Source organism: Haliotis cracherodii, unplaced genomic scaffold (assembly GCF_022045235.1).
Source record: "Haliotis cracherodii isolate W230 unplaced genomic scaffold, xgHalCrac1.p SCAF_5, whole genome shotgun sequence".
Taxonomy (NCBI): domain Eukaryota; kingdom Metazoa; phylum Mollusca; class Gastropoda; order Lepetellida; family Haliotidae; genus Haliotis; species Haliotis cracherodii.
The window spans coordinates 53,497,032-53,519,235 of record NW_027266308.1 but is presented as its reverse complement, the minus strand read 5'-3'; the positions used below and the strand labels follow the sequence as shown (position 1 = coordinate 53,519,235).

Here is a 22,204-nt window from a genome sequence, read left to right as displayed (position 1 = left end):
CTTACTGGGGGAACAAGACACAGGACACCATGGACAACTTACTGGGGGAACAAGACACAGGACACCATGGACAACTTACTGGGGGAACAAAACACAGGACACCATGGACAACTTACTGGGGGAACAAGACACAGGACACCATGGACAACTTACTGGGGGAACAAGACACAGGACACCATGGACAACTTACTGGGGGAACAAGACACAGGACACAGGACACCATGGACAACTTACTGGGGGAAAAAGATACAGGACACAGGACACCATGGACAACTTACTGGGGGTACATGACACAGGACACCATGGACAACTTACTGGGGGAACAAGATACAGGACACAAGACACCATGGACAACTTACTGGGGGAACAAGATACAGGACACAAGACACCATGGACAACTTACTGGGGGAACAAGACACAGGACACCATGGACAACTTACTGGGGGAACAAGACACAGGACACAGGACACCATGGACAACTTACTGGGGGAACAAGACACAGGACACTATGGACAACTTACTGGGGGAACATGACACAGGACACAGGACAACTTACTGGGGGTACATGACACAGGACACAGGACACCATGGACAACTTACTGGGGGAACAAGACACAGGACACTATGGACAACTTACTGGGGGAACAAGACACAGGACACCATGGACAACTTACTGGGGGAACAAGACACAGGACACAGGACACCATGGACAACTTACTGGGGGAACAAGATACAGGACACAGGACACCATGGACAACTTACTGGGGGTACATGACACAGGACACCATGGACAACTTACTGGGGGAACAAGATACAGGACACAAGACACCATGGACAACTTACTGGGGGAACAAGATACAGGACACAAGACACCATGGACAACTTACTGGGGGAACAAGACACAGGACACCATGGACAACTTACTGGGGGAACAAGACACAGGACATAGGTAACACCATGGACAACTTACTGGGGGAACAAGACACGGGACACCATGGACAACTTACTAGGGGTACCAGATACAAGACACAGGACACCATGGACAACTTACTGGGGGTACATGACACATGACACCATGGACAACTTACTGGGGGAACAAGATACAAGACACAGGACACCATGGACAACTTACTGGGGGTACAAGATACAAGACACAGGACACCATGGACAACTTACTGGGGGAACATGACACAGGACACAGGATAACTTACTGGGGGAACAGGACACAGGACACAGGACACTATGGACAACTTACTGGGAGAACATGACACAGGACACAGGACAACTTACTGGGGGAACATGACACAGGACACCATGGACAACTTACTGGGGGAACATGACACAGGACACAATGGACAACTTACTGGGGGAACAAGATACAAGACACAGGACACCATGGACAACTTACTGGGGGTACAAGATACAAGACACAGGACACCATGGACAACTTACTGGGGGAACATGACACAGGACACAGGATAACTTACTGGGGGAACAGGACACAGGACACAGGACACTATGGACAACTTACTGGGAGAACATGACACAGGACACAGGACAACTTACTGGGGGAACATGACACAGGACACCATGGACAACTTACTGGGGGTACATGACACAGGACACCATGGACAACTTACTGGGGGAACAAGATACAGGACACAGGACACCATGGACAACTTACTGGGGGTACATGACACATGACACCATGGACAACTTACTGGGGGAACAAGATACAAGACACAGGACACCATGGACAACTTACTGGGGGTACAAGATACAAGACACAGGACACCATGGACAACTTACTGGGGGAACATGACACAGGACACAGGATAACTTACTGGGGGAACAGGACACAGGACACAGGACACTATGGACAACTTACTGGGAGAACATGACACAGGACACAGGACAACTTACTGGGGGAACATGACACAGGACACCATGGACAACTTACTGGGGGAACATGACACAGGACACAATGGACAACTTACTGGGGGAACAAGATACAAGACACAGGACACCATGGACAACTTACTGGGGGTACAAGATACAAGACACAGGACACCATGGACAACTTACTGGGGGAACATGACACAGGACACAGGATAACTTACTGGGGGAACAGGACACAGGACACAGGACACTATGGACAACTTACTGGGAGAACATGACACAGGACACAGGACAACTTACTGGGGGAACATGACACAGGACACCATGGACAACTTACTGGGGGAACATGACACAGGACACAATGGACAACTTACTGGGGGAACATGACACAGGACACAATGGACAACTTACTGGGGGAACATGACACAGGACACCATGGACAACTTACTGGGGGAACATGACACAGGACACAGGATAACTTACTGGGGGAACAGGACACAGGACACAGGACACTATGGACAACTTACTGGGGGTACATGACACAGGACACAGGACACTATGGACAACTTACTGGGGGAACAGGACACAGGACACAATGGACAACTTACTGGGGGAACAGGACACAGGACACAGGACACTATGGACAACTTACTGGGGGAACAGGACACAGGACACAATGGACAACTTACTGGGGGAACAGGACACAGGACACAGGACACTATGGACAACTTACTGGGTGAGGTGAGGTGAGGTGAAATTTGGTTTAACGTCGCGTCCAAGATTATTGCACTTATATAGCGACGTGCATGCACGTGTATGTGTGTGTGTGGCTGCTTGTACTAGTCCGGACTGATGCCGATTTATAGTGCTAGCTCACTGAGATACCATGCCGCAGTTTAACATGAATACCCCACTCAGACACAGTATACTGACTCCGAGCCGACCAGTCCTTGTTTTAGCCCCTTAATGCCGAGCGCCAGACAGGGTAACAACAAGTACAATCTTTTAACGTCTTTTTGTATGACGCGGCCCGGGATCGAACCCTGGACCTTCCGCTCTCCGGGCGGACGCTCTACCACAGGACCACGGAGGCGGTCCAACTTACTGGGGGTACATGACACAGGACACAGGACACTATGGACAACTTACTGGGGGAACAGGACACAGGACACAGGACACTATAGACAACTTACTGGGGGAACAGGACACCATGGACAACTTACTGGGGGAACATGACACAGGACACTATAGACAACTTACTGGGGGAACAAGACACAGGACAACTTACTGGGGGAACATGACACAGGACACAGGACACTATGGACAACTTACTGGGGGAACAAGACACAGGACAACTTACTGGGGGAACATGACACAGGACACCATGGATAACTTACTGGGGGAACAGGACACAGGACACAATGGACAACTTACTGGGGGAACAAGATACAAGACACAGGACACCATGGACAACTTACTGGGGGTACATGACACAGGACACAGGACACCATGGACAACTTACTGGGGGAACATGACACGGGACACAGGACACTATGGACAACTTACTGGGGGTACCAGATACAGGACATAGGTGACACCGTGGACAACTTACTGGGGGAACAGGACACAGGACACAGGACACCGTGGACAACTTACTGGGGGTACATGACACAGGACACAGGACACCATGGACAACTTACTGGGGGAACATGACACAGGACACAGGACACCGTGGACAACTTACTGGGGGTACATGACACAGGACACAGGACACCATGGACAACTTACTGGGGGAACATGACACGGGACACAGGACACTATGGACAACATACTGGGGGTACAAGATACCTAACACAGGTGACACCATGGACAACTTACTTGCTGGTTCCTCCTGGCCACTCACAGCACGACTCAGCCACTCCTGGACAGACTCAGGACTATACTCCCCCTCCACCTTGTTGTAAACCTTTCCCTGGAAACAAGTGAACCACAGTTCAGTTATAACGACCAAGGTGGCATAACTTGGACAGATGGACCATTAACTTTGCAAACCAATCAACATGATTTTTTCAGTCCGTTGACCAGAGGTGGCTTAAGGTGTACTTACAGTCCTGTGGTAAACGAGGGACAGGGCTGGCAGAACGGAAGACCAGGCATACTCGGAGAAAATGGTGGCTCCTATACTGCTGCCTCGTCTGTAACATAAAACATGTTGCACTCACATGGCAAATTATTCACAGGGCCATTTCCTTATGGTGTACATCTCCAACACAAAAGCCCCCAACCCAGGACCTCATTCCACAAAGTGATCTTAGTGCTAAGTCCTCCCACATAATTTAACAGAGATTTACGATGAGATCACTTTGTGCAATGGGACCCTGGTGGGGGAGATCACAGAGATAAAAAAGACGGAATTCTGACAGGAATATCACATTCCTGTGAACACATCATGAACTAGTGTGAGAATGAGTAGTGAGTGAGTATTGTTTTATGCCGCTTTTAGCAATATTCCAGCAATATCACGGCAGGGGACACCAGAAATGGGCTTCAATCATTGTAACCATCAAATCGAACCTGGGTCTTCGGCGTGACGAGTGAACACTTTAACCACTAGGCTACCCGACCGCCCCTAGAAAAGGAGTAAGTGAACTAGGTTTAACACCGTTTTGAACAGATTTCCAGTGATATCCAGCGTGTTAGCTCAATGTGGAAGGAAATCCGAAGTAATGTAGGTGTGAGATGATCACTAAGGTGAAACCCACAAGAACAGGTAATGTTGTTACACTCTTGAAAAGTAATTGGGGCAAACCGAGATTCAAACCTGTGAACACATCATGAACTAATCTGTATCCAGGGCATCTACACAAACCACTCACGCGTGCATCCAGGCAAAGACAACTCCTGGGAAGAGCCCGGACAGGGCCAAGTCAGCAACAGTCTTCTTGATGAGAGTTGTCTCAGCTTCTTCATACTTGTCACAGAACAGGATGAGGAGTGGCTTGTCCTGGCTGTACATCAGTGGGAAGACATCCGCCGTCAGCTCGGGCTGGGACACACAACAATGTCAAGTATAGCAACATTAGGATAAAAAAAATAACAGTCTTTGTTCCCAGGCACCGCCCACATCATCATAAAGTTCGCCGCACATTCCATTTTTATTTCCATTTAAAAAAACCCAATAGAAATCCTTAAATATTCCAAGCCCAACAATAGTCAAATACTGTATTCCAGTATTAAACTGAAGGTATAGATTTATGTTTTGAGGCCCTTTCCCGGGTTGATTGTACAGAGATGGGTTTTTTTGTTACACAACCGTTTATTTATACTTTAAATTATTTATTTATTTATTAATTAAACCAATTATTTTATTTTTTTTAGCCTTAGCAGTAAATTTTGTTTTGTTTCACCCTCAACATGTCATCTGTGTGTCAATACAAAAATCATCACTTTAGAGACATCACATGTAGAACCACAAATTACTGAGTAAATTTAGTTTTTTTACGGCCACAGCATGCTTTTTAAAAAAGCAATCTGATAAATGAGCAGGCAATGTGAGAGCAATGAGCTTTTTTCTTTGCAGTTCAAGAACACACAAAGTAATCCAGGTCATAGCTGATAGATAGCACTCTCCATGTGGCTTGATAGTCATAACTAGAAGGAATTCTAAGCCATTTGTATGTTGAATACCATTAGACTATGTTTGACATGCCCTGGAGGAAACCTCATCATTGACAAGTCAGGTTATCATGTTCCTGGGCACAGTGTTGGTCTCACCAATGTCGGAAGCCTGCTGTTTGACACCAGTGTCTTGATCCTGTCAGCAGTCAGGTCTGTGGTGAGGGACTTGGTGTCGGAGTAGGGATCATCATGACGGAACACCAGCACACATGGAACTGGCTGGCCCAGCTTCTCTGCACTGTCAACACACAGAGGGCAAGCATGTGCTTGGAACTTGTAAGGAGTGGGTATAAGATTATACACTGCTGGTAATGGGGAGCATTGGAGCACAGAAACCAATTTTTATGTTTGCATTTCTTACTCAATTCTTACTACTGCCTATAGGTAAAGTATGGAAATGTACAGATTTAACCATACCAGTTCATCCCAAAATAGAGAGTATGAGTGAGTGAGTATGGTTTTATGCCACTTTTAGCAATATTCCAACAATATCACGGCAGGGTACACCAGAAATGGGCTTCACACATTGTAACCATCGAAGCGAACACTTTAACCATTAGGCTACCTGACAGCCCCTGGAGAAGGAGTAAGTGAACTAGGTTTAACACCGTTTTGAACAGATTTCCAGTGATATCCAGCGTGTTAGCTCAATGTGGGAGGAAATCCGAAGTAATGTAGGTGTGAGATGATCACTAAGGTGAAACCCACAAGAACAGGTAATGTTGTTACAATCTTGAAAAGTAATCGGGGCAAACCGAGATTCAAACCGACAATTATAAGTTTCTGCACAGTGAACTGCTGTCTGGGCCACCCATGTCCCGTATAGAGTCTATAGAAATAGTGTAACATGTCTCACATGTCCTTGGCTAGCTGCCCCTGCACATGGGCAAACACTGTTGTGTTCTGCAGGCTCCCAGCTACCTCCTTGAAGGCAGACACCTCTGGAATAAACACACACAACAAAAATTGCTAACAATTGGCAATCCTTCACATGTCAAGCTAACACACAGATGTCTAACATAGTGATTGATATACAAAATGTATAATGATGAACGATTAGATAACAAATCCTTGCTCCGTGGACCTAAATCAACAGACTTACTGAGTGTGTCAACTTACCTAAGTCCATTGTACGAATTTAAGAGTGAAGGTCAAGGGGTCCTTGTCATAACATTTATTGTTCAATTAAAGGACTCCTTAAATCAATATACCAAGATCCTGGATGCTGCTGCCCTATTATGTGGGTGATCTTTCACAGATTATTTTCTCAAGTCTATTCAGCAATTATTATTACAATTTTCAACTTCCCTCAGTACTTGGTTACCTATACTTTTAGATGTGCTTACTAGGTAATTGTCAAATAACATTAGATATTGCTTACTAGGTCATTGTCAATTAACATTGATTCCCTGATAGTCCACACAAAATCATATTCATGGTATCCGGTCAGAGTGAAATGTTCCAGTGGAAGTTATGGTTATGTACACAGATATTAAGATAATCAATCATTATTCAAGATGGTGATCATAAAACCATGCACATGACTGTGCCAGGGTTATCTAACAATGAATATCTAACAAGTCTTCACGATCATGGACATGAATGCTGAAGAACGAAGAATGTCATGTTTTTGCCCATGTCTTTGTCTGTCTCACAGTCCCTTGAACATATTATTTTCTCTTCCGCCTAGCCCTAACTGTAATGCTATAGCTCTAAATTAATCAAGTCTAGATATTTTCTACAGGTTCAGGTTCTGAATCTCACATCTCACTGGGGCTCCTTTTCAATATAAATGGAGTTGTTTGTTTCTATCAAAATTATATATTTTCAGAGACTATGAGTTATTGTACCATGTCTCTACAAGCACCACAGTTAACTCACCTGGTCCTGTCTGTACAAAGAGGCCAAGTACTGACATGTTTGTGTAGGCAATGATGTTCTCAGGCAGCGTCCCCGCAACAAACTTCTGCACCTCCGTCTGCGTTGTCAGCATCATCGGCGACTCCTGCTGCATCCTGCAATGGAAGAGACACACTCACTGTACACATGTAGCATCCTCATTATACCTGAAGTCACTCACCTGTTCTCCAACATCTGCCAATGATGCACAGGGTTTCATTGCTTTCCCTCTTAGAAGGGGCGTTCGGGTAGCCTAGTGGTTAAAGCGTTCGCTCGCCACGCTGAAGACCCGAGTTCGATTCCCGACATGGGTACAAAGTGTGAAGCCCATTTCTGTTGTCCCCCGCCGTGATATTGCCGGAATATTGCTAAAAGCGGCGTAAACCCATACTCACTCACTCACCCTTTTAGAAAAAAACAGAATACACCAGGGACTGGGTATCATGGTATCTGCAGAGACGCCAACCTTAATTGAAGCTTTGGAGTAATCAGGGATATAAAAGCGTAATTTCATGTGAAAAATAGCAATGTTAAGAGTACCATGCCATGATGCTGGTTTTCGCTTCTTCATTTTCATTACGCCTATACGAACGTGAAGCATGGGTACAGTAACACATGCATTGACGCTAGTAGTATAGACACACACCCAAGCCCTACTGTTTTAAAAAGAGGGCGATAAAGCTCGAAATAAGCATAAAAGAAAACTTCCGCTTGCGTTTGTATGGTTAAATAATCAACATTGAGGAAAGTATTCCAAAATGATTTTTATACTTACTTGACGCTACACTTATAGCACTGTGTAGCGTCAGGTAAGGTAAAACATAAAAGTTCCATAACGGCATGCCAACCTCATCAGCGACATACATCGGGGGCCACATTGCAAACAAACATGTTGTATTTTGAATAATTTTTGTAATTATAGATCATAAATCACTTACGAAAGCATTCAATTCAAGCTGTTATGTGGGGGCAAGCTCCCCAAACCTTCTGTTATCTTAGAAGGCATATGGCATAGAAAACACTACATTCATGCCGAAACACGTGGTCAAAACTCCACACATTCATAAAATTTAAGTGACAATATTACCCGAATTGCAGAAAGACAATGTGGTGTTTCGAGTTCCGAAGAAATATCAGTGTACATGCAATTAGCTCCCTGTAGATGCTTCACATGATCGGTGCATTAACAATCTGCTCCCTGTGATATTTTTACATGTAAATAATTTGTGAAAGAGATGTCAAAAATCGTAGGCTCAAAAGCGTAATTATTACTCCAAAAGCATAATGATTGGCATCTCTGTATCTGTCACTGCTACTAGTGACAGCAATCAGAGTGGATACATATTGGTTCCAAAGCTTGTTCTGTTTGAGACATGCACTGTTTGTGCTACAGTTACCCAAACTGCAGTACCATATTCGACATAATAAGCGACCAGGGTGCTCTCAAAATTAGAAATAGGGGGCTCTTATTAGAATATTATTTTGGTGAAAAACAACAGAGTTGAAAGATCATAAATTTTGTGGTTTATGCTGACAACCTGAAATGTTAATATACGGCAGATATATTTTTCCAGAATTTAATTTTCCATAATTAAGGATGCATATAACACACGTCTTATACACAAATAAATAAGTCTTGTGTACATTGATCAATCGGAAGGTTAATTGGGATTGTTCACTAGCCAATATATTAGCAAATATCGCCGTGGGCCCCTATTAGAACGGGGTGCTTATTACGACTAATACGGTATTTCCTGACACCCTTAATCAGTAATCAAGTCTTGACCTCAAAACCAGTGGCTGATAGCCTGTGTAATGATCTACCTGACAGGGGTAAGATATTCTGAGCCAACACACTCACAGCTTGACCACAGACACGACTGCATCTGTGTCTAGAGCTCCCTTGTAGTCGGTTGGGTCTTGTCCTTTCTTGAAGAAGCGCACCGTCGGGTAGCTAGACACATTTTGTTGACCACACACATCCATCCAGTCGTAGCAGTTGACTCTCCCCAGCGGACTGCGACTGGCATGCTTGTCTTCCAGGCTGAAGGAAGCCTCACCATACGCACGAAGGAAGGCCATGCTCCTCGAGTCAACTAAAAAAAATACAGCCATTTCCCTCAACAGTTGCTTCTCTTGTACAATGTGTAAAGTACACAAGAAATGAGAATTTATATTCAATTTTTCAATGATTTTATTCTCATATCTGTGGACATAGCATAATTCATTACATTTAACTAGTGATATTTATATAGAAACTGCAGTGATGAGCAGAAAGCTAAAAATATAATAAATTGGGAATCAGAGAATTCCTAATTCATATACTTAGGCTAAAAAAATAATTCTTGGTTCTCAGGCACCGCCGCATGTTTTTTGAAGACCGTATAGATCAAACACTACTTCTACATCAGCATTGTTACTCCATGAATTGAACCATAACCATGTCCCACTTCAACAATTACATCTGCTGACACCATCACATGACTTACAGGGCAGATAGAAGAGCACAGCCAACAGGTCCCTCTCCTGGACAGTTGCTGGGAAAGTCTTATCTGTGAGAGCAGGAATGAGGCTGAGCTTCATGGGGTCGCGGCTGAGCTGGAACACAGCCTCCGCCACCTGGTCATCCTGTGTCTCCACTGCAACAACAACACAGTCGCTGCATCACACAAACAATTCACATCTTCAGTAAACTCAACGAATTTTCAGCAGAGATTTGTTGTATAATTGCCCTTGGTATGATCATATTTGAAAAGTCATGACATTTCTTAATGCCTGTGTATGTACATGTATATAGGAAATACAAAAAAATAGTAAGTAAATACAACTGAAAGAAAAAAATAAAAAAATATTTGAAAATTCTTGCAACGGTTTTATAAGCATGTTCAGGCTTGAGCAAACCCTTTCTGTTTTTGACAACAAACATCTGCCACAACATTGCATATCATGAGAGTGATAATAGTAGGTATTATAAACATGATATTACTTCATTGTTATGGTTATGAGGCCAAACATAAATACGAACTCCACTGAGAAAAGTCCATGCCATGATACAAATTCAATTTGGTTACAGTTCAACACACCTACATAGTTTCATCTCTGTGGGCCTTATGCTTATTGAGAAGTTTCTTGAGAAGTACTAGCCCACTTGCCCAGACCAGTTTTGTTAATGTTAATGGTGTCCTAAGGGCTAGTAGAATTTCAGACATTTTGGTAGGTCTTGCTATATGTCATCATTATTTGAGCTAGAAGACGTTCTTGGTTAATTTCCATACCTGTTAAGGACTTTCAAAGTGTTATATTGTATGAATAACATTCCTAAAGGCAGCCATTGTGAGTGTCTTATCCCCAAAAAGAGTGCAAGTTTTAGCCCCAATGCCATTGACTGAAAAATAATTTGGTCACATGTTACTTTAGGACTTCCAGCCTTTGTGTTATGCTTGATAGCTTCCTTCAAAACCACAAGACTGCATGGCTCCACAGAGTGGGCACGATCATTTCCAACAGACAGAAGTGAGTGAGGTTCTATAAAGGTGTGACCCTGACCTTCCTCCACAGACGGGAAGTTGTATCCAGTTTTCTCCATGTCCTTTTCGTTCATATCACTTGAGCCAGGTGTCTCCTCCTGGCTGCCCCCCTCCACGTCCATGGGCTCCTGGTCAAACAGGTTGCTCTGGATGAAGCTTGCGATGTTGTCGAGTGACCACTCGGTTGTCATGAAGCGTGGAGCCTCCTGAAGGGCACAAACATCAATAATCTACAAGCTCTGGTTTGGAGAATACGAGTGCATCATAGAATTTTGCTTGCTCATGGGTGTTATTTGCTTGTGCTTACCCAGTGCATTACATCCCCATTCTGTTATGATAAACACCCTGGACCCATTTGAAGTCATCATTCCCTTCTCCCCTTTCTCTAAGCACAGAAGGGGCGGTCGGGTAGCCTGGTGGTTAAAGCGTTCGCTGGTCACGCCGAAGACCCGGGTTCGATTCCCGACATGGGTACATTGTGTGAAGCCCATTTCTGGTGTCCCCGCCGTGATATTGCTGGAATATTGCAAAAGCGGCGTAAAACCAAACTCACTCACTCACTCTAAGCACAGACTTTTGCTTGCTCATGAGTGTTATTTGCTTGGATGGCTATCATTCCATTCAAGTCTGGCTCAAAATGGAGCTATGGCAGCAAAAGGGTCCAGGGTGTATATTATAATAGAAGGGAGATGTAATATCCTAGACAATCAGGACTGTGAATCCTAATTCCTCACGGGGTTGATACTAGCTAGTGGATTCACAGGAACACCAACAGAAGCAAAGATGGATATAAGATATATCATCTTTAATAATCTGATGTGACCTGTAATGGGATGTCCTCAGATCTTTGCGGTAGCGAGAACTAAGACCTGATTTTACTGAGATTGTTCCACGAGGGACAGTATAATAATTAATGTTCAACAGGTGGCAAAATTTACAGTCTGAGCAATTAAGGACAGATTTCTCATCATTCAGATGAATCTTAAATTATGGTAAGGTTTTGTAATCCACGGAGAATACGAGGGAGTGAGATTTAACACTGCATTGATCTGTATTTAAAGTCATATCACATAGGTCAGTTTTAATTTGAGAGGAGTTAAAATTTTGATCATAGTAAAACCAATGAGCATGGGTATTCAATGACAGACATAGGAATGAATACCAGGTCAATTGTGCAATTCAAACCACAAAGAGAGTATGTAACCGCAAAGTGCAGTTTGGCCTGATGTGACTGGGGTACACTTTTACACTAAGCCTGCCAGGCCACTACTGGGAGGTGGCCTACGAGATTGCTCTTATATCTGGGTATTATCTAGGGATGTCAGCGTATATCACAATAGATTTTGTAATGGCGGTGCTGTATTGATACAAATTTATCAATAGTATAATAGCATAAATTGATTAAAAGGTCTAAATAGGTACTTTTAAGGGAAATTCTTCATGCATTTTGGGGAGCCAAGGTTTACCCTGCGTTGTATCCAGGGTAGCGGTACATTGAGGAGCCTTATGTCGAGGAATCGCTGTATCTATACACATCAAAAATAATAATTTTATCATGTCTATTGTGATTCTTTGAGTCGATATATCAGTACTAATATTTCCAATCAATGATGCCGCTAGTATTATCTGTATACAATCCTAATCTAATTTGTCATGTACAGGTCCAAGATGAGCTTGAGACCTATTCAGCCAACTCGTCACTAAATGGGTGAGGAAAGACTGAAAGGCAGCCATCTTGTTGAACACATCACATCAGCAGACGCAACTTACCTCTTCTTTCAGAAAGACACTTATGGCTGGTGTCTTGCCATTAAAACCATGCGCATCCTCAAAGACAATCTTTTCCCTGAAATCAATCAGTTAGGAGGTTACCATGGTTACCCTGGGAGCTGGGAGGTGAGAGGTAGATACTGAAGATGGACAAGAAGTACAGCAGATGTAACAATGCAGAGATTTGCTTTGGCCTAGCTTGTCCAGGGCTCTCTCAGTTATAAACTTTGGGTGTCCCAGTCATGCAGGTCATGTCTCATGTTTCACTTGGTTTCCAAGAACATTATTGTCATCATTGCACATGCTCAGAGTGAGTGAGTGAGTGAGTGAGTGAGTGAGTGAGTGAGTGAGTGGGTGGGTGGGTGGGTGAGTGAGTGAGTGAGTGAGTGAGTGAGTGAGTGAGTGAACATTATTCTAGTTATATCGCACCGTGTCAGCTTAATGTGGGAGGAAAGCCCGAGTGAACATTATTCTAGTTATATCGCGCCGTGTCAGCTTAATGTGGGAGGAAAGCCCGAAGTGAAGTGAAACTTATTTCAATTTCTACAGGAGTATAGGATGCAATATTTGCCATCTGGTAAAACTTGCAATGAAAACATTCTTAATATACTGTTAACTACTTGTACTGTAAATGGTCAATACAACAAACATGTAAAGACAGTAAAAATGTTTCTTGATTTTCATGTTAATTTTGACAACCAACCCCACAACTTTTTGTTTGTAAACCAAGGCCCTGTTCGATAAAGCGATTGTAGCGTTACGACAGTCGTAAGTCTATGCTAAAAGATTAAAGCAGTTACAACCCCAGGGCCAATTGCTCAACCGATCTTAGCACTAAAACTATCGTAAGCCTATTCTCAAGTATGGGAGTTATGATCATCTTAGCGCTAAGATCACCCTGGTAAGTGGGCCCTGGTAATTAAAATCTGAAGGCATCATAGCATGAATCATGCAAAGACATTTGTACTTACGTATCAACAACGACTATGCCCGCTACTCCATAGATCTCAAACTTGAGGGTCTCCGCTGCTTCAAACACCTGCTCCTTGGTGTCTCTGTCGTAGTAGAGGAACACACAGTGGAATTTCTCGTTGCGGCAGCTCGGGATGGTGCCGTGCTCTGGGAGCTCAAACTAGGGGACGCGGAGGAAAAGGTGGAACGGTCACAAAACTACAGAAACTCCTTCATCTTTTGTTTTTACGTTGATCTTTGTCATGATCATCTACACATGCACATCATTACTGGCATCAAGTTGTTTTAATGTATTCAGTTTATACTGGCACTATTACCAACCTGTTTACTCCTCACTGGCCATACCCGTAGTTCACTAGGAATCTGTCAGTAGTTTCAGCTGTTTGTCAGTGGTCATTATGACAGCGTGCGATCAGGTGAAGTCAATCTCAGACATGTTACAATGAACAAATGACCGTCCCCTCTTTGAGGTAGTAAGAGTTAAAGTGAGTAAGTAAGTATGGTTTTACGCCGTTTTTAGTTTTTATCCCAGCAATATCATGGCGGGGGACACCAGAAATAGACTTCAACTATTGTACCCATGTCGGGAATCGAACCCGGGTCTTCAGCGTGACGAGCGAACACTTTAACCACTAGGCTACCCAGCCGCCCCAGTAAGAATTAAAGACACGTCCAGATCTTATTGTATGTATCCTTGAATCACTTTCTTGGTTTAACTATAGCCTTCACTGACCTTGACTGACCAATAAAGGTCATCAGACTTTGGTTTGGAAGTCTGAGCGTCTGCTCGATATTATTACGCCCAATGCAACAGGTTTATTTCCGTCATGCTCAATTGGTTGAACAACTATTGATACCCTTGTTTCAAATTAGAAGTAATATTACTTCATCATTAAGAACTTAATGTATACATTCTCAAAATTTGTATTTTATTCACCTGGATTCGTTGTCATGTTTTTATTAAATAATCCTTAGGAACTATGGAGAAACCCTAGGAGTAAACAGGTCTGCTATTTAAAAGATATCAGGATTCAAGAGGTGCAGCTATTTTGAAATGTATTATCATGATGTATCTAGATACTGTATTCGACATAATAAGCACCCTGTTCCAATAAGCACCCATGGCGATATTTGCTCATATATTGGCTAGTGAACAGTCCAAGTTAGCACCCTTTCCAATTGATCAATGTTCACAAGACTTATATATTCGTGTATAATACGTACTCATGTGTTATATGCACGCTTAATTATGGGCAATTAAATTCTCGAAAATATATCTATCGTGTATAATACGCACAGATCCTTCTTTTATATAATTTCAGGCTGTCAGCATAAACCATAAAATTTACAATCTTTCAACTCTTGGTTTTCTCTCACCAAAATTATATGCTTATAAGAGCCCCCTATTTCTATTTCACCGGGGTGCTTATTACATCAAATACGGCTACAGTGACTCCTTATACATTAAACAACATTGATTCTACAACTAATTTATTTCCCCATTCCACTTTGAAAAGGTATACTAAAAACTGCTTTATTATTTGGTAATTACCTCTGTGAAATGTCCATCACACAGTGACAAGAGGAAGTGTGATATCACATCAAAGAACCTGCTGTACACACAGACGTGTTTGTTTGTTGTATAATGCTGCAGTCAGCTATATTCCAGAAATACCACTGCTACTGCAGTCTACCAATAATCTATGCTGGACCAGGCAAACCAGTTATTGATGCTATGAGCAATGTCCCAATCCATCAATGGTCGGGTGGTCACATCCTGTGGCTTGGTGAATAGAGTGAGTGAGTGAGTTGGGTTTAACGCCGCTTTTAACAGTATTCCAGTTATATCGCGGTGTGTCAGCTTAATGTGGGAGGAAAGCCCAAAGTGATGCAGGTCTGGGATTCAAACCCACAATCATAGGTTTCTGGCGTACCCAAGGGACACAACTCTGCACAGTGAATCGTGGCGCCTTAGATGACGGGGCCACCTATGCCCATGAAGATCTTAGGAAACCCACATAAAACTGCATATCAGGTGGACTCTGAGCAAACTTTGACTGTCCAATCAAAACGAAGGATGCTTCGGTTCTTGAACCAATCAGATGTCAGCTTTCTAAAATGATGTGGCTTCATTTCTTTACCACTATGATTCAGAAATTTCGAATTCAGAACAAATATATACCCTACATAGCAACCATTTTGGGTGTATTTGCCATGGTGCTCACAAATGACAGGATGCATAACATATTCACAATATAATAATGCAGCATTATTTTGTCCCATTTCTTCATTTGTTTCATTTTTGAGATACAGAAATCAGATATGCTTGTCTGATTGGTCCGTTCACTCCTACCAAGAATTTAGAAAAATCATTGGTTGATTGGTTGATTGAAAGTTCACCTTATGTGACCTCCCATTAAGGGACGTGTCCTCTGATCTACAAGCAGAGAGGTATTGTATTGGGGTAAAAGATCAGATTTTACTAATTCCATTTGACATAATACACTACAGCATAGTCTACATACTATTCTGGGCAGGCTAAGGGCCTTGAGGAAGACAGCAAGAGAGGGAAGGTCCATCTTGCCTCGGTACCGGACACTGGGACACCCTTCGCTGTCCTCATCAGCATCACGACAGTACAGCACCCACACCGCTGCATCATCGGAGATGGTCACAGTGTCAGCCTCCCTGTCATAAAGAGAATACTTCAAGGTTTCAACAGCAGCTACACTAGATGGTAGATGCAATGTCTTATTATCTCTGATCTGTGTGGTGTGGACTCACACGTGACATCCTGGATGGTCTAACTGATCAGGATGAGTGAGTGAGTTGTGTTTAACGCCGCTTTTAACAGTATTCCAGTTATATTGCGGTGTGTCAGCTTAATGTGGGAGGGAAGCCCGAAGAGATGCAGGTTTCAGTCGTTTACCACTTCGGTGAAACCCACAAGCACGGGTATGGTGCTGACAAACCTAGAAACATAATTGGGGCGAACCAGGATTCGAACCCACAATCATAGGTTTCTGGCATGCCCAAGGGATGCAACTCTGCACAGCCAATTGCGGCACCTTAGACGACGGGGCCACCCGTGCCCCCCAACTGATCAAGAAATAGCTATGGCAGTAACTTTCAATACTTCAGCTAAGGCAGGTCATGTGTTCAACATAATATCTTACAAATACTGACACTGCCACAATTAGTGCACCAGTAACTGCTCCATTGATATAAGACATGGCAAGCAGACAAGCAGCATGATGTTTGAGGACTAGAATCAAACTCGCTACAAATGCTAACTGTTTAAAAACTAGTCCCCATTTAAGATGTTCACTGTTGCTTACTTGAGCCCTTCTGCAGTCTTTGTTTCTGTCGTGAGCCCGAACTTGTAGCGATCCTGGTAAGCATAAGCCACTTCCATGAACACCCGGTGCTCTGTAATATGCACACACACACACACCATTAGGTAACATAAACATGACAGACATGGAATTATCAATTCACAAAGCATGACTACAGAAAACCAACAGTAAGCAAGTTGGTTTAACACGGACTTGCTGTACTTGCAAATCAATTGTTCCTAGGCTGGTTTCTTAGAAGAGTCTGAGGGATTTTTTCTCAATTTGATTTGGTTTTCATTTAGTATGTTTATATAAAAAAGCCACCTAACATATTATGTTAGTGTCATGAAGAAAGTCCTATTATTGCACTAGACATCATCCTAAAGGTTCAAGCTACCACTTTCAGTTGGTTTGAATAAATAACAACACATTGATATCCCCTGACCTTTTAAATATATGCAAACAATAAAAAAAGATATGTATTATATATAAAATCATATTAAAAAAGGTGCACTTTAATTCTAAACCTTGTGAGTACAATAGACATTGCATTTGATGACTAAATGATTCCCTATTGTTTAAATGCTTTCAATCTGTTCCAAGCATTTTAGATAACCATGTTACATATATTTTCAAAACTCTAAATTCCATGATGAAATACCAAGAAAATTTAACATGTCCTAAACTGATGTATGATGTTTTTAATAAACACTGGATTGTGAGCATAATCCCACTCTGACAAGGTACAAAGTCACACAATCAGTCTGTACATTGGTTTTGTTTGTTGTTCAACGCCACTTCCAGCAATATTTCAGCTGTATGACGGCGGTCTGTAAATAACAGACAATCCAGTGATTGATATCATGAGCATCAATCTATGCAATTGGGATACGATGACACACATCAACCAAGTCACCTAGCCTGACCGCCCGATTCCATTCCGTCGCCTTTCAAAACAAACATAGGATGCTTGGGAACTATATTAACCCAGATATGTATGATATCTGATATGCTTACAAAGTTTCATCAACATATCAGATTCCAAGTACATGTATATAAGAATGTGATATGCAATGCAATATATACAACATTTTTTTAACCAGTTTGAAACTGGTGCTGCAAAGCTCAAGAAAGCTGCTTTCTTATTGGCTAATGTCGTCTTCCTGTTAGTCATTTCATTGGTCAGCCCAGTTGTGAAAGGTCGTTCTGACGAGAACTTGTATCTGATTTTAAAGAGATTGAGGTAATCAAAGCATGTGATTAATCCTGTTTTGTTTATTTAAAGCATTAATTGTTGATTGTTAAGCAAGTTTATCTCTGCAGCCATTGTAATATGCAGCTACCAGCCGACTGGTCTCGCATCAAAACAGGGGCTGTGTACTCGTAGGCAGATGACCACGGAATACGCTGATCACTGTGTCAGATTAACAAGACTGATTAATGAGTGTCAGATTATCAAGACTTGACTGTATATAAGTATGTGATATGCAATGCAATGCAAAATATTCAACATGACATGCAACCAAGTCACCAAGCCTGACTTGACCTCCACTTAGTCACCTATGGCCAGCATAATCGATGGGGACCTATTGTAACCTTGAATCCCGCCAGGAACACGTTGACATTAAACATTTTTCTTACTTTGAGTGAGCCTGGCCAAACTGTGGTTGATTTGTAATTAATCCTAAGTTTCTGTGAAGGTTCTAACACCAAGTCATCACTTGCTTGATAATGGTGTCAGAACCTCCACAGAAACGACACTCCTAATTGTAATAAAGAAGTTGTTCATCCATATATCTTATCCTTACTTATTACTCCAACTTCTAAATGCCTCTCAAAGACACGATGTAATTGATCATGGTGGCTTATTAGAAGTCAAGTTTAAGCCTGGCAAACTGTGGTTGATAGCTTGATTTTTTTACTCTCCTACATCAGCGTCAACATCAATGGAGATTTGTTTAACGACCTCTTTTGGCTAGAGTTCCCTGGTGCAGTCACCCTACACCTTCTTGAGTGAAAGGACTTCAGTGTTCAGATCACTGATGACAGTGAGGAGATTTTGATCTGCTCCACACACGCACTAAATGTCCCTATGTCCCAATGATGAAACCTAAAACCAGACCTCTATCTAGATGGTCTATCACCTGTATCTATCTGTCTGTGCTTAACACACTGCTCTACCATCCAGGATGTCACCTGAATCCACGCCACGTACATAAAGTGGCCTTATCTGGTTATCTCAACAGCCACTACTGAGGTGTGAATGTGCCTGAAGCTTTAATGTCAATTGAATGACCTGAAGCTGGGTCTCAATGACCGTTTGGATATGAGCACAAGGCTGACATGAAGTTTCTGGCCATCAATATGATCAGTTGTACATTACCGTATTCGACGTAATAAGCCCCCCGCTCTAATAAGAGCCCACAGCATTATTTGGTAATATATTGGCTAGTGAACATTCCCAATTAGCAACCCCTCCAATTGATCAATGTACACAAGACTTATTTATTCGTGTAAAATACGCACTCGTGTGTAATAGGCACCCTCAATAATGGGCAATTAAATTCTGGAAAAATAATATACATATAATACGCACAGACTTGTCTTTTGTATCATTTTAGGCTGTCAGCATAAACCACGAAATTTACCATCTTTCCACTAAAATTTTATTCTAATAAGAACCCCATATTTCAAATTTTGAGAACGCCCTGGGCGCTTATTACGTCGAATATGGTATTTGCTGTATTAAGCACCCTGTTCCCCCCATTTGTGCTTAGACCGAACCCAGTTGTTAAATGGCTACGAGACAGTCACTAGTTGCTCTTCGGCTTGTCCCGGAATAACATGAGTTGGTCATGATTGCCATCCCCCTCCACCCCCTTGTCAATATTACAATATTTATAGAAAACACAGTGTACAAGGGGTATACAACTGCCTTCTAACTATTTAGTGAAAATTTTACTTTCATCTACGTTTACCACAGCCCTGGCAAAAACTATTTTGATACACGTATATAAACTATCTCATCATGTATACACTGCAGTTGACAGACGCTTTATCCTTACTCAAACATATAAAAGTCAGAACGCATGCCTGCATAGTGAGAAAGAAATGTGAACATTAGCTATACTTGTAGTGTACCGGAAACCATTGAGTTTTATTGTTAATGTCATTAAACAGTATGTCACGTGACTAACCACGGGTCCGGTTAGACACGTAGGTACCCGGGTCCTACTCAGGACCCACCCGACCTGAGTACCCGAGTTACCCGTCCCAGCCCTATAGCCTATGAATCGAATACATGTACATAAGATATGGTTGAATGGATCTCAGCTTTGATCTCACACTCTATTCAGAACATCTTATGAACAACACTTAATAGAATGTATCTTCTAATTTTAATGTCCAAAAACTGAACTTCCAAACACCTGCACAGCCCTTAAAGAGAATCACTAGCTGGAATGTGTTAGGCCATGTTTGTGAGGATGTGTGACTAAGACAGAACTAGAAGTACATTTCTTCATCTTATTCCTTGATTAAGATTATTAATTAATGCAAATGATAGTGATGCGTTGGTCAGCCCTGTGTCGTCAGTTCACATTCTGGTGTCTGGTGTTCTTTTGGTTACATTTAATTGCTTACATCGCTAGTAGTATTAACACTTTTTTTATATCGTGTTTTGTCTGCTGAGGTTCAAGTCCGCTAAGTTTGTCTGCTAGGATTCTACAAAATCACATTTCCCATTTTGCAGTTCCTGTGATGCTCTTGAGGTAACCATGGTAACTGCCCTGCTGATTGTCTAAAGTCTCTTGCACTGTAACATTGTTTTGTATCACATTCCATCCTGTTTTGTTTATTGCTATTGTTTTTGGGTTGCTTTTTGTTTTGTTTTCAAGCCTTTATAGCAGGTCTCAAAGTTGGTGCTTTTCTGAAGGGCCACAATGTTTTATAGGGAATCAATATGAAAGATATGGAGCTTGTGGAAAATTGAAAGAGCCAAATTTCAGATTATGTTGACAATACTGTCAAAGGATATCTAATGTTTAACAAGCTTAAAACCCACAAAAATCATAACATAAGCCAATGTCAGATTTCTTAGAATGAAATTGAAATTCAATCGATCAGACCTCAATGCTTCAATTAAACTACAAACTGGAACTGAATAAAACTGACCGAAAATGTAAACATATCATTTTTTCATCTAGTTCAAGCAGATGACAAGCTACAACTTTGGTGACCAGTGAAGTAAGGTTTCCTCTGGAGTAGAAATAAAAAAATAGAATTTCTCCAGATGTAGTGAAGCCCATTTCCCCCGCCGTGATATTGCTGGAATATTGTTAAAAGCGGCGTAACACCATACTCACTCACTCACTCACTCCAGATGTATAAGGTGAATCAAACACATGGTTCCAACATGATGGCACCAGCTACATCCTATTATGACTATCAACCCATATGGTGCTGCCTCACACCAAGCTTCCTGATGCGAGAGATAACGCTTCTGGGGCCTCCGTATGTTACAGTGGGTGTATGCCGGGTGTGGGTGAAGCAGAAGTCCATTCTGATTTGCAACAAGTGTAACCCAAAAATCAGGCCATCATAAATTACCTCAAACTTTTCATACCTCCTGTCCTAAATTAATCAAATCTGGATTGTTGAAAAAAACAAAAACTTATTATATTTATTCTTTGGGATTATGCATTAATCATGTACTGGCTGGTTTGAAAACGTCTTGACGTTAATTCCAGAAATATGCTTCCTTACATCTTTTGTTTGTTGTTGATTTACTGCGACATGATGTGTCACTCGCAGTTTCCGCATTACTTTCCTGCTCACAAAACTTTTCAGATTTTCAATATTTGTTTCACTCAATGAAAGACAGCCATGTGACACTGACAACCTACCAATAGTTGAATGTTGGTCCCGTGTCAGTGTACGAGAGTGGTCAACTGTACCTGAACTTTTAAGACCTCAGAACTAATCCAATGTTGTATACTGCTCACTTTTGTGTACTTAAACAACAATCAACAACATTTTTTAACCCAAATTTCTGTTACGCTCTACTACTAGGGAGCTGTTTTCTTGAATCAACAAACTACACTTTACCTACAAATATTTAAACCA

At 42.1% G+C, this 22,204-nt stretch overlaps 1 protein-coding gene across 1 annotated transcript in view; it reads right to left on the bottom strand.

The window, feature by feature from the left end:
* LOC139442891 (thioredoxin domain-containing protein 16-like) overlaps positions 1–22,204 on the bottom strand; it is a 41,738-nt gene that overhangs the window by 4,069 nt on the left and 15,465 nt on the right. The window contains exons 6-18 of the mRNA XM_071223799.1: positions 17,084–17,174; positions 16,271–16,433; positions 13,745–13,905; positions 12,774–12,849; positions 11,023–11,209; positions 9,966–10,115; positions 9,338–9,572; positions 7,459–7,592; positions 6,434–6,518; positions 5,674–5,815; positions 4,776–4,945; positions 4,007–4,094; positions 3,778–3,871 (exon numbers count right to left, since the gene is read on the bottom strand). Coding sequence (XP_071079900.1) covers positions 3,778–3,871; positions 4,007–4,094; positions 4,776–4,945; positions 5,674–5,815; positions 6,434–6,518; positions 7,459–7,592; positions 9,338–9,572; positions 9,966–10,115; positions 11,023–11,209; positions 12,774–12,849; positions 13,745–13,905; positions 16,271–16,433; positions 17,084–17,174 — 1,776 coding nt within the window. The remainder of the gene's footprint in view (positions 1–3,777; positions 3,872–4,006; positions 4,095–4,775; positions 4,946–5,673; positions 5,816–6,433; positions 6,519–7,458; positions 7,593–9,337; positions 9,573–9,965; positions 10,116–11,022; positions 11,210–12,773; positions 12,850–13,744; positions 13,906–16,270; positions 16,434–17,083; positions 17,175–22,204) is intronic.